The following is a 13,594-nucleotide window of genomic DNA, read 5'->3' as shown; positions in this document are numbered from 1 at the left end:
CACACATGAATGGTTTCAGGATGCTTTACAGTTGGCATGAGACAAGACTGGTGGTAGCGCTCACCTCTTCTTCTCCGAATAAGCTGTTTTCCAGATGTCCCAAACAATCGAAAAGGGGATTCATCAGAGAAAATGACTTTGCCCCAGTCCTCAGCAGTCCACTCCCTGTACCTTTTGCAGAATATCAGTCGGTCCCTGATGTTTTTTCTGGAGAGAAGTGGCTTCTTTGCTGCCCTCCTTGAAACCAGGCCTTGCTCAAAGAGTCTCCGCCTCACAGTGCGTGCAGAAGCACTCACACCAGCCTGCTGCCATTCCTGAGCAAGCTCGGCACTGCTGGTAGTCCGATCCCGCAGCTGAAACAGTTTTAAGATACGGTCCTGGCGCTTGCTGGTCTTTCTTGGGCGCTCTGGAGCCTTTTTGACAACAATGGAAGCTCTCTCCTTGAAGTTCTTGATGCGATAGATTGTTGACTGAGGTGCAATCTTTGTAGCTGCGATACTCTTCCCTGTTAGGCCATTTTTGTGCAGTGCAATGATGGCTGCACTTGTTTCTTTAGAGATAACCATGGTTAACTGAAGAGAAACAATGATGCCAAGCACCAGCCTCCTTTTAAAGTGTCCAGTGATGTCATTCTTACTTAATCATGACTGATTGATCGCCAGCCCTGTCCTCAACACCCACACCTGTGTTAATGGATCAATCACTAAAACGATGTTAGCTGCTCCTTTTAAGGCAGGACTGCAATGATGTTGAAATGTGTTTTGGGGGTTAAAGTTCATTTTCTGGGCAAATATTGACTTTGCAAGTCCAGTAATTGCTGTTAAGCTGATCACTCTGACATTCAGGAGTATATGCAAATTGCCATTAGAAAAAATGAAGCAGTAGACTTTGGAAAAATTAATATTTGTCTCATTCTCAAAATTTTTGTCCATGACTGTAGACTCATAGAATGATAGAGTTGGAAGGGACCTCCTGGGTCATCTGGTCCAACCCCCTGCTCAAAGCAGGATTCACTAAATCATCCCATACAGATGTCTTTCCAGCCTCTGTTTGAAAACTTCCATGGAAGGATAACTCACCATCTCTCATGGCAGCTTGTTCCACTCATTGATCACCCTAACTGTCAAAAAGTTTTTTCTAATATCTAATCTGTGTCTCCTCCCATTCAGTTTCATCCCATTGCTTCTAGTCTTTCCTTGTGCAAGTGAGAATAAAGATGATCCTTCTACAATGTGACAGCCCTTGAGATATTTGTAGACAGCTATTAAGTCTCCTCTCAGTCTTCTTTTTTGCAAGCTAAACATTCCCAAATCCTGTAACCATTCCTCATAGGACATGATTTGCAGACCGGTCACCATTCTGGTCGCTCTTCTCTGAACTTGCTCCAGTTTGTTGATGTTTTTTTTTTTTTTTTTTTTAAATGTTGTGCCCAAATCTGGGCACAGTATTCCAGGTGAGGTCTGACCAAAGAGGAGTAGAGGGCTATCATGACTGCACGTGATCTAGACTGTATGCTTCTGTTAATACATCCCAGAATTGGATTTTTCTTTTTTGCTGCTGCATCACACTGTTGTCTCATGTTCAGTTTAGGATCTATTATTTTACCCAAGTCTTTTTCACATGTGCTGTTGCTTAGCCCTATTCCTCCCATTCTGTATATGCTTTTTTCAATTTTATTGCCCAGATGTAGTAATTTGCATTTTTCCTTGTTAAAAACCATTCTGTTAGTTGCTGCCCACTGTTTCAGTTTATTTATATCTTTTTGAATCCTCTCTCTCTTCTCTAGTATCAGCTATACCTTCTAGCTTTGTGTCATAAGCAAATTTAATTAGTTTTACCCTCAATTTCTTCATCTAAATCATTGATAATGATGCTGAACAATACAGGGCCCAGGACAGAACCCTGTGGTACCCCACTTCAGACATTCTTCCAACTGGATGTGCAGCCACATATGACCACTCTTTGGGTCCGATCACTAAGCCAGTTATGAATCCACCTAACAGTTGCCTTGTCCATTCCATTCTTACTCATATTTTCAATGAGGATGGTGTGAGATACTTTGTCAAATGCTTTGCTGAAGTCAAGATATACTATATCTACATTTTGAAGGGGAGCTGCATGGAAATTACAACCTTTACTACAAAAAGATGCCCGATTACAATCCATTTTTCCAGACCCCCCACTACTGTGTTTTAGGCAGCCCCCAAATCTAAGAAGCATCATTGTCAAAAGCTCCCTGTCCTCTCCAACAGCTGCAGGTACCTTTCCCTGCAATCAGAAAAAATGTAAAACCTGTCCATTTATAATGACCACGGAGAAGATAAAGATCCCCAACTCACATCAGGACTACAAGATCCCAGGTACTTTCAGCTACGTCACTTCTAATGTGGTGTACTTAATTATTTGTACTAAATGTCCAACTAGGGGTCTATATGTAGGGGAGACAGGACAGAAACTGAGAACAAGAATGAATTCTCACCACCACACAATAAGAGAAAAAAGAATGGATCTACCTGTGGCAATACATTTTTGTCTCCCAAATCATAGCATTATGGACATGAAATTACTTGTGTTAAAAGGTCACTTTAAAACTCAGAGAGACAGAAGAGTTTGGGAATATAAACTGATGACGACCTTTGACTGTCTTAGTGGTGGAATGAATGTGTCGCATGGATTTATGTCTTTTTACATCAACTGAGGAACTTGCCCCTCAGACTGAGGGGTCATCACAACAGAGACCCCAATCAGAGGACAATAAAACATTCCTTATCTAAGAACTGGCCCAACATTTATGGACATAACTGTTTATCACTCATGGTAATTCTGCTTCATGCCACCTGTCTTATCCATGTTTTTTTTTTTTCTGTGCTATGTTATGCATAAACATGTGATTCTTCAGAATTTGTATTAGTCTATGCCTGATGAAGAGACCTGTGTAGTCTCGAAAGCTTGCAATTTGTTACCATCACATCTTTTCAGTTAGCCATTAAAAGGTATCAACCACTGAGGACTCTCAATTCTAAACATCTTTCTACTATATCTACAGCATTTCCCTGATCCACCGTGTCAGTTATTCTGTCATAGAAGGAAATTAAGTTAGTCTGACATGACTTATTAGTTACAAACCCATGCTGACTCTTGCTAATCTTTTCATTCTTATCCAGGTACTTACATACATGTTGTTTTAATAATTTGTTCAAAGATCTTTTCCTGGTATGAAAGTCAGACTATAGTTCCTTGGGTCCACTTTCTTCCCCTTTTTGAAAATAGGAACAACATTTGCCCTTCTCCAGTCTTCTGGGACTTCTCCTCTTCTCCTGAATTTTCAAAGATTATGGAGAGTGGTTCAAAAATTTCTTCTGCTATCTCCTTCAGTACTCTGGGGTGTAATTCATCTGGACCTGGAAACTTGAATTAATTTATGTTAGCTAAGTGTTTCCTGACTATCTTTCTGTTGATAGATATCCTGGATTCTTCTACTCCTTTAATAGGACAGTGAAGATCAGTTGATGTTACATTTCTTTTCTGAGAGAAAACAAGAAAAAAAATAGGAATTTAAAAGTTCGGCCTTCTCAACATCCTTTCTTACTATTTCATCATTTTCATCCTGTAAAAATCCTCCTTTTGGTATTTGTTGAGTTGTGTTATTCTGTAATGTATTTATTAGGTAGGTGTACAAGTCCTCTATGTAAAGTGCTGCCGAATATGTGGGCGCTATAGAAATAAAAATTATTTTTATTGAATGACAAGTGCCAATGGGTTGCCATGACCCCCTTGCCTGTCATGACAGTAAAAAAAAAAAAAAAAGCTATGACTATTGGACGGGGAGAAAAAAAAACAAAAGCGCAAAAACGGAATATGGCTTATTTAGGAAGCAGTTAAAAATGCTCACATTAAGCTTGAACCCGTTTTCTAGGTTATAATTTGGCACTGGGATACAATGTTTGAGACAGCTTCCCTGTTGAGTTCCTTCAAAAACTGCCATTAAAGCAGCTTCATTTGTTCTAGAAGCGCTTGCACACAATGGGTGGATACCTGGGTTGTGGAATCAGTAAGCCAAACCACCGACTCCACAATTTCTCCGACTCCACAATTTCTCCAACTCCACAATTTCTCCAACTCCACAGCACTGGTCACTACTGAACATGTACATAAAATGCAGTTACAGATTCATCTCAATGTTCAGATCAGGAACAGAACAGACATTTATAGGACACTTTACTACTGTACCCAATTTATTATATATTTTAGGAGTCGGACCATTTTATTCCTACTCAATCAAAATGGACACCCGACTCCACTACTTCGACTCCATCTCCACAGCCCTGGTGGTAACCCCAAATGTTGTTTTGATTTAGGTTTCTCTCTTGTTCATTCACTTTGCATTTAGTTAATTGATAAAAATAAATTCTTAACACTTCAATATCATAAGGTGTCACTATTATGACGATAAACAAAATGCCTACAGCTCTGTAATCAGGGTTTCTTGGACATGGTTCCTCTGTACATTCTCCTTGTACGTTACTTTAGGCTATAATAAGCATTTTTAATTAGTTTTTATTGTGTCAAGCTTGGATTCATTGATCTTAAAATTGTGTTGTCCTTGCAGGTTGGTTCTACAGCTGTCCAGGTCACTTCAGCTGAGAGGACGCGAGTTTTGGGACAGTCTGTGTTTCTGAATGACATCTACTATGCGTCTGAAATTGAAGAAATCTGTTTAGTGGATGAAAATCAATTCACGTTAACGATTGCCAACCAAGGAACACCTCTCACATTCATGCATCAGGAGTGTGAAGCCATTGTTCAGTCTATCATTCACATACGGACTAGATGGGAACTGTCACAGCCAGATTCTATTCCCCAACACACTAAAATTCGGCCGAAAGATGTCCCAGGAACACTACTCAACATTGCATTGCTTAACCTGGGGAGTTCGGATCCAAGTCTACGGTAGAAATTCCTTTCTTTATCATCCTACTGCATGTTAATACATAGTAAAAAATATGATACATCAATTTGCGTATTGCTTCCATAACGAAATGAAGCTCTTGCACTATTAGACTTTTTAAAGTGTGTCTGCGTTGAAGATCTAAGATAATCCTGCAACGGGTATAGAGACATGAAATTGCATTCAGACTGGCAAAGCCACTGAGTTCAGTTGTGTCTATAGTGCTGTTGATGTGCGATTCGGCACTAGATATGGACAGGGTAAGTAAAGAACTTTTTTTTCTTTTTAATATAAATACATTATTGAAGGAACCTATAGGAAAACACTGAAAGTTTTATTGAACTAAATTGTTAACCACCAATGTTTTTCACATTATCTCTTTGTGGCAGAAATCCACCCGTTATAGTGGCTACCAACAGCAAAGCTTTTGATTAACCTCTTTCAAAAGTTCATAGTGGGGCATGGGCACCATACTGTATTTAGGATTATAGAATTAAAGAATTCCACTTTTTGTATTTATTCCTATGCCTATGTTCCTATGTTGTATGTTATGTGATTAAAGACAGTATGTAGGTATAGTGTGTACATGCCAGGTCTTTGTCATGTAAAAAAAAATAAAAATCATACCAATGAAAAAATAATTTCACAATTTTTAATCTGTTCAGATCTATTGAGAAACAAACTGAAGTCATTTGAGGAGAAAATAAAAACTATAATGCGCTGTTGCATAAATCTTGCCACCCTCTTATATTTGGGCATGCGGATAAAACTTAGCCAATCACATTTAAAACACGTTAGAAAGTAGTCAGTACAGCACTGACGTAATTTACAGTTATTCTTATTAACCCCGTATAGAGTTTAACTGTTCCAGTAGGATTTTCATGACATTTTACAGCAAAAACCATGATCCGTAAACTGCTTACAACACACCAAAGGGATCTCATTCTTGAAAGGTGAAGGGTTCAAAAACTTTTCCAAAGCATTACATGTACTGTGGAAACTGTGAAGACTGTCATCAAGAAGTCGCTCAAATTTGGCACAATGGTGACATTATTTAGAACTGAACGTTCCTGAAAAACTGATTAAAACAAAAAAAGAAAATGGGCCCGGGAGTTGCCGAAAGGCCTATAGTAACATTAAAGGAGCTGTAGGAATTTCTGGCAGGTCCTGGTTCATAGAATGTTAGAGTTAGAAGGGACCTCAAGGGTCATCGTGTCCAACCCCCTTATCAATGCAGGATTCACTAAACCATCTCAGACAGATGTCTGTCCATTCTCTGTTTGAATACTTCCATTGATGGCGAACTCACCACTTCTCGTGGCATACTGTTTGTCATTGATCACCCTCACGGTCAAATAGTATTTTCTAATATCTGTATCTTCTCCCTTTCAATTTTGTTCCATTGCTTCTCGTGTTTCCATGTGCAAATAAGAATAATGATGATACCTCTACCCTGTCAACACACAATTTGCCTAAGGCAACTAGGGATCCCTATTAAAGATCCTAAGGTAAAACATAACTTTTAATTATTTTGCAAAGGAAAAACACATTTAAAATTACAAAACAAATGTGTGTGTGAGTGTTCCACAAAAGTAATTTAGTGACAAAAGTGCGAGTGCATAGAAGTCCAATTTTAATTTCTTTTTGCACTACCTTTATTGGCTCTAGCTGTAGAGTGAATTTTAGTATTACCATTCAAGGTGAAATATCCCTTCACTCCGATCTATAATGTCACTATCCCATACTAATAAAGTACACGTCAATAGATCACTCTATCAATTACTTTATTTTAATAGAGCTTTGGGTCCACTGTTTTTTAATATGTTCTGAAATATATCAGAGTACTATTTTCGCGAACTCTGATCTCTATTAAATCGCATTAAAGCTCATTGGCATTAGTGATATACAGATGATTTGATCACTAAGGAATCATAATCTATTCCACAGTGCAATCTCACAATCAGATCACTGTTGGAGAATCACACATTCAGATTCTCCACTAATATAAACGTATAGGCATATATGATCAAATCTACAATGATCACAAAGTTACATGTTCCTCTGACCACTAGTGCTATGTTATTTTCACACAGCTCAATTCACAGCCAGGAGACTGTATACAAGCGACTTCCTTGTTGCCAGATCATATCAGATCCACAACTATTATGTCATTTAAAATCTATAGAGCACATGCCTTTCCACATGTCTCTTTGATGCAGCCATTTTGCTAAATCACCAACTGGTAGTCATCTACTCTCATAAGGATCATATGTTCTGATCCCTTAGGTCTGATAGCGCTAACCTACTATATTCCAGTTCAAGACTATTGATCGTGTTTTAATTCCACTCATCACACATTGTTATGCTGCTTTAAAATTATGCAGCCATTAGTCTCCCCAACATGTTTCATCTTACGGCTTGCGCAGGGCCGTATTTAGAGTTTCTGCTGCCCTAGGCACTTTTAGTGCTGCCTCCCCCATTGGTGAGTATGACACTATCGGCAGTGACTTTGGCAAGAATCGCTGTTGTGAAAATAGCCTTTTGCAGCAGATCGGGCAGTTTTTTCGCATCTGCCGCGTAACGGATCACTTACAACGGATCACTTACGGCAACACTGTGTTTGGCTTCATTCATTCCCTATGGGATTTGTGGCACTTGCTGTGATCTGGCAAATGTGGTACCATACCTCCCAACTCTTGAAGGGAAAGAGGCATAAAGGTTGCGGCGCACGTAGTGCGCCGTGGCAAATTTTAGGCCACGCCTCTGACCACACCCATTTCACAACTAGTCACACCCATATCCAAGTCCCAACCACACCCATTTAGCACTGCTGATCACAACTGTTTCATATACAATAATTATAACCAAAAAAATATGGCCACACATGATGCTCCATACTGTATAATGACCGCACATGATGCTCCATACTGTATAATGGCCACACATGATGCTCCATACTGTATAATGGCCACACATGATGCTCCATACTGTATAATGGCCACACATGATGCTCCATACTGTATAATGACCGCACATGATGCTCCATACTGTATAATGACCGCACATGATGCTCCATACTGTATAATGACCGCACATGATGCTCCATACTGTATAATGACCGCACATGATGCTCCATACTGTATAATGACCGCACATGATGCTCCATACTGTATAATGACCGCACATGATGTTCCATACTGTATAATGACCGCACATGATGCTCCATACTGTATAATGACCGCACATGATGCTCCATACTGTATAATGACCGCACATGATGCTCCATACTGTATAATGACCGCACATGATGCTCCATACTGTATAATGACCGCACATGATGCTCCATACTGTATAATGACCGCACATGATGCTCCATACTGTATAATGACCGCACATGATGCTCCATACTGTATAATGACCGCACATGATGCTCCATACTGTATAATGACCGCACATGATGCTCCATACTGTATAATGACCGCACATGATGCTCCATACTGTATAATGACCGCACATGATGCTCCATACACTGTATAATGACCGCACATGATGCTCCATACACTGTATAATGACCGCACATGATGCTCCATACACTGTATAATGACCGCACATGATGCTCCATACACTGTATAATGACCGCACATGATGCTCCATACTGTATAATGACCGCACATGATGCTCCATACTGTATAATGACCGCACATGATGCTCCATACTGTATAATGACCGCACATGATGCTCCATACTGTATAATGACCGCACATGATGCTCCATACTGTATAATGACCGCACATGATGCTCCATACTGTATAATGACCCCATATGATGCTCAATAGTGTATATAATGCCCCCCTCCCATCTTGTATGCATGGCTCACCTTCCTCCCATCCCATATGCATGGCTCATATCCCCCCGCGTATGCATGGCTCATAATTCCCCCCCCCCCCCCCCCCGTATGCATGGCTCATATCCCCATATGCATGGCTCATAATTCCCCCCCACCTCCTGTATGCATGGCTCATATCCACCCCCCCCCTCGCCCCCTGTATGCATGGCTCATATCCCCCCCACCTCTTGTATGCATGACTCATATTCCCCCCTATGCATGGCTCATCTCTCCACCCCCCCTCCCCTGTATGCATGGCTCATATCCCCCTATGCATGGCTCATAATTCCCTCCCACCTCCTGTATGCATGGCTCATAATTCCCCCCCCCCCCCTGTATGCATGGCTCATATCCGCCCCCCTGGCTGTATGCATGGCTCATAACCCCCCCCACCTCTTGTATGCATGACTCATATTCCCCCTATGCATGGCTCATCTCTCCCCCCCAAACCCCCCGTATGCATGGCTCATCACTCCCCCCTCATGCATGGCTCATCACTCCCCCCTCCCCCCCCATGCATGGCTCATCACTCCCCCCTCCCCCCCCCCATGCATGGCTCATCACTCCCCCCTCCCCCCCCATGCATGGCTCATCACTCCCCCCTCCCCCCCCATGCATGGCTCATCACTCCCCCCCCCCATGCATGGCTCATCACCCCCCCCCCTCCCCCCCATGCATGGCTCATCACTCCCCCCCCCCCCATGCATGGCTCATCACTCCCCCCTCCATGCATGGCTCATCACTCCACCACCCCCCTCCGCTCCTTCTCCCATGGCACGGGCGGCTTACCGTCCTCCTTCAATCCCCCCTGTCCTCTGTCCCTCATACTCACCTGTCAGCTGTCTCACACCAAGCGGGCGCGCCGACGGCGACATCCCTCCGGCTCTCTGCACAGGCGCAGGCTCGCAGCTCCTTCTTCCTGCGTGAGCGGTCACGTGATACCGCTCTCATTAAGGCTCATGAATATGCACATATTCATGAGCCTTAATGAGCGGTACCACATGACCGCTCACTCAGGACGCGCTACAGAAGCTGAGACCAGGCATCGCTGGAGCAAGGTGAGTATCGTCTTCAAGGAGGGCGGGGAGGCGGCGGTCGGAGGGTGGGTGGGAGGCTGGTCCCGGGGGGGGGGGGCTGGGGGGGCGGGGGCTGGGGCGGTCGGGAGGTGGGGGGAGAAAAAAAAAAAAAAACCTTGCTCAGGTGCCGCCCCCCGCATCGTCCCCGCCCTAGGCACGTGCCCTCGAGTGCCTAGTGGCAAATACGGCCCTGGGCTTGCGGAGTCATCAGGGGTTGAGACTATAATGAGCTGGCAGGTACTGGTTCATAGAATATTAGTTAGAATGGACCTCAAGGGTCATCGTGCCTAACCCCCTGCTCAATGCAGGATTCACTAAACCATCTTAGACAGATGTCTGTCCGGCCTCTGTTTGAGGACTTCCATTGAAGGAGAACTCGCCACCTCTAGTGGCAGCCTGTTCCACTCATTGATCACCCCCACTGTCAAACTGTCAAAAAGTATTTTCTAATATTTAATGTGTATCTTGTCCCTTTCAATTTTGTTCTATTGCTTCTTGTGTTTCCATGTGCAAATGAGAATAATGATGATCCCTCTCCACTGACACCCCTTCAGATATTTGTAGACCGGTATTAAGTCACCTCTTAGACTTTGCAAGCTAAAGATTCCCAGATCCATTACCCATTCCTTGTAGGACATATTTGCAGTCTGCTCACCTTCCTGGTAGCTCTTCCCTGAACTTGCTCCAGTTTTTCTATGTCGTCTTAAAATGTGGAGCCCAGAACTGGACACAGTATTCCAGATGAGGTCTGACCAAGGAGGAGTAGAGGGGGATAGTCACTTCACGTGATGTAGACTCTATGCTTCTCTTAATACATCCTAGAACTGTTTGCCTTTTATGCTGCTGCATCACACTGTTCACTCATGTGCAGTCTGTGGTCTATTAGTATTACCAAGTCTTTTTCGCACATGCTGTTGCTTAATTCTATTCCTACCACTCTATAGATGTAATTTTTGTTTCTCTTGCCCAGATGTAGAATCTTGCATTTCTCCCTGTTAAATACCATTCTACTAGTCGCTGTCCATTGTTCAAGCTTATCTCCATCCTTCTGAATCCTTTCTCTGTCTTCTCTAGTGTTAGGGTACCGTCTCACATAACGATTTACCAACGATCACGACCAGCGATACGACCTGGCCGTGATCGTTGGTAAGTGATTGTGTGGTCGCTGGGGAGCTGTCACACAGTCAGCTCTCCAGCGACCAGCGATGCCGAAGGCCCCGGGTAACCAGGGTAAACATCGGGTTACTAAGCGCAGGGCCGCGCTTAGTAACCCGATGTTTACCGTGGTTACCAGCATAAAAGTAAAAAAAACCAAACACTACATACTCACATTCCGGTGTCTGTCCCCCGGCGTTCTGCTTCTCTCCACTGTGTCTGTGCCAGCCGGAAAGCACAGCGGTGACGTCACCGCTGTGCTCGCTTTCCGGCCGGCGCTCACAGTGCAGAGAAGCAGAACGCCGGGGGACAGACACCGGAATGTAAGTATGTACTGTTTTTTTTTTTTTACTTTTACGCTGGTAACCACGGTAAACATCGGGTTACTAAGCGCGGCCCTGCGCTTACTAACCCGATGTTTACCCTGGTTACAAAAGAACGCATCGCTGGATCGCTGTCACACACAACGATCCAGCGATGACAGCGGGAGATCCAGCGACGAAAGTTCCAAACGAGCTGCTACGACGTACGATTCTCAGCAGGGTCCCTGATCGCTGCTGCGTGTCAGACACAGCGATATCGTATGGATATCGCTGGAACGTCACGGATCGTACCGTCGTAGCGACAAAAGTGCCACTGTGTGACGGTACCCTTAGCTAGAGTGTAATGCATGTGACAACAATCTCCCGTATTCTGCATATGTCTGGCCTGTGTGGTAGGTTGTCAAGATGGAAGACTTTTCTTACAAAGAAAAACATCCAAGGCTGGCTATGTTTTGCCAAAACCTATATCACGGCTGCCAAAAGCATGCGGGAAAATGTGTGCCTATCACTAAAGGAATACCATACCCACAGTGAAGAATGGTGCTGGCAGTATTATGCTTTGTTGCTGTTTTTTGACAACTCAGCCTTCAGTCAAGGTGGAAAGAATATTGAACAGTTTAAAATATCAATTTTGCATCAAAGTCTTATGGTTTATGCTAAAAGTTGAAGAGGAATTTCACCTTTTAGTAAAATGACCCTAAGCGTACGTTCAAATCAACAAAAGAATGGCTTCACAAGAAAAAGTTCAGTTTTGGAATGGCTCAGCAGAGCCCAGACCTGAACAAGATTGGAAATCTAAAATCTATATCCAAGAGATGCTCTCTCAAGCGGAAAGATTTTGAGCACTATTGCAAGGAGAAGTAGGCAAAGATTGACATTTTTGGATGTGATATGCCTACAGACTTCAACTCAAAAAGACTGAATGCTATCATGAATGTAAGGGTACTTCAATAAAGTATTTGTTTAATTCTGTGCACATTTATGCAATCTGATAATTTTAGTTCTTTAATTTTCTTTTCTACCTGAAAAGTTTAGTTTTGTTTCTCAATGGTTTTATACAGATTATGGGTGACACAAAAGGTGGGAAAAGTTCTGATGGGCGTCAGGGTCGGGGTCCGGTGCCTCCTATCTTCATACTATGACGTCCTCTACTTGTCTTCCTTCCGCGGCTCCGGCGCAGGCGTACTTTGTCTGCCCTGTTGAGGGCAGAGCCAAGTACTGCAGTGCGCAGGTGCCGGGAAAGGTCAGAGAGGCCCTGTACGCCTGTGCCGGAGCCGCGGCAGGAAGACAAGAAGAGGACGTCATCATATGAAGATAGGAGGCCTCGGACCCAGACCACGATGCCCATCGGACGGGACCGCCCCTGGGTGAGTATAATATAACCTGTTTTTCTTATCTTTAAGGTTACATCGGGGGTTTATCTACAGCATTACAGAATGCTGTAGATAAGCCCCTGATGCCGGTGGCCTTATCTCATACACGATTTTTGGGTTGACAGATTCCCTTTAAGGGGCAGGACTAGCTAGAGCTCATAGAAATCAAGGACTACATATCAGGAACTTCTCATTGACAGGATAATACGTTTCAGAGCTACAGTAGATAAAACAGCAATTTTATCAAAACTATAGCAACATGCCCAAAGTGCTTCAGCTTATACACAAGCTACGCTATCCACTGAGTACTTCGTCAGAGGTTTGTGGGTAATCTGCGAAAAACAAGATCCCAAAGTGAACTCCCCTTTCGAAGCCATTCACTTCAATTAAGCCAACAAAGTCACTCTTTGGCCTTTATCCTTTATCCTGGGGCATTCATCATCATTTTTGGACCTGCACAAAAAATGTGGTCTGCCCCCCCAAAAAAACCTGGTGAAAGATTGTTTTAAAGGTTTTTCAAAAGTGAATTTAAGAATGTTTAGAATTGGATGTGGATTTTTTTTCTTTTGTGCTTAGCTATGTTGACAGATTGGTTGATTTTTGTTACTGTTTGTTTTTCCTTTACAGGTCTGCTGCTTATAACCTTCTGTGTGCCTTAACATGTACCTTTAACTTAAAGATTGAAGGGCAGTTACTGGAGACTTCGGGTCTTTGCATCCCAGCCAACAATACACTTTTCATTGTCTCCATTAGCAAGACACTGGCAGCTAATGAACCACATCTCACACTAGAATTTTTGGAAGAGTGCATTTCTGGCTTCAGCAAATCTAGTG

General features: G+C 43.0%; 1 protein-coding gene across 9 annotated transcripts in view; it reads left to right on the top strand.

Moving 5' to 3' along the window:
- The window catches only part of NF1 (neurofibromin 1), a 373,185-nt gene that overhangs the window by 267,319 nt on the left and 92,272 nt on the right, over positions 1-13,594 (top strand). For all 9 annotated transcript variants that reach the window (XM_077296848.1, XM_077296844.1, XM_077296843.1 and 6 more), the window contains 2 exons: positions 4,610-4,950; positions 13,389-13,591. In XM_077296848.1, coding sequence (XP_077152963.1) covers positions 4,610-4,950; positions 13,389-13,591 — 544 coding nt within the window. The remainder of the gene's footprint in view (positions 1-4,609; positions 4,951-13,388; positions 13,592-13,594) is intronic.

The sequence above is a fragment of the Ranitomeya variabilis genome, chromosome 3 (genome assembly GCF_051348905.1).
Source record: "Ranitomeya variabilis isolate aRanVar5 chromosome 3, aRanVar5.hap1, whole genome shotgun sequence".
In the NCBI taxonomy this organism is placed as follows: Eukaryota; Metazoa; Chordata; class Amphibia; order Anura; family Dendrobatidae; genus Ranitomeya; species Ranitomeya variabilis.
Note: the sequence above shows the minus strand (reverse complement) of the source record. Positions and strands in the feature narration are given on the sequence as shown.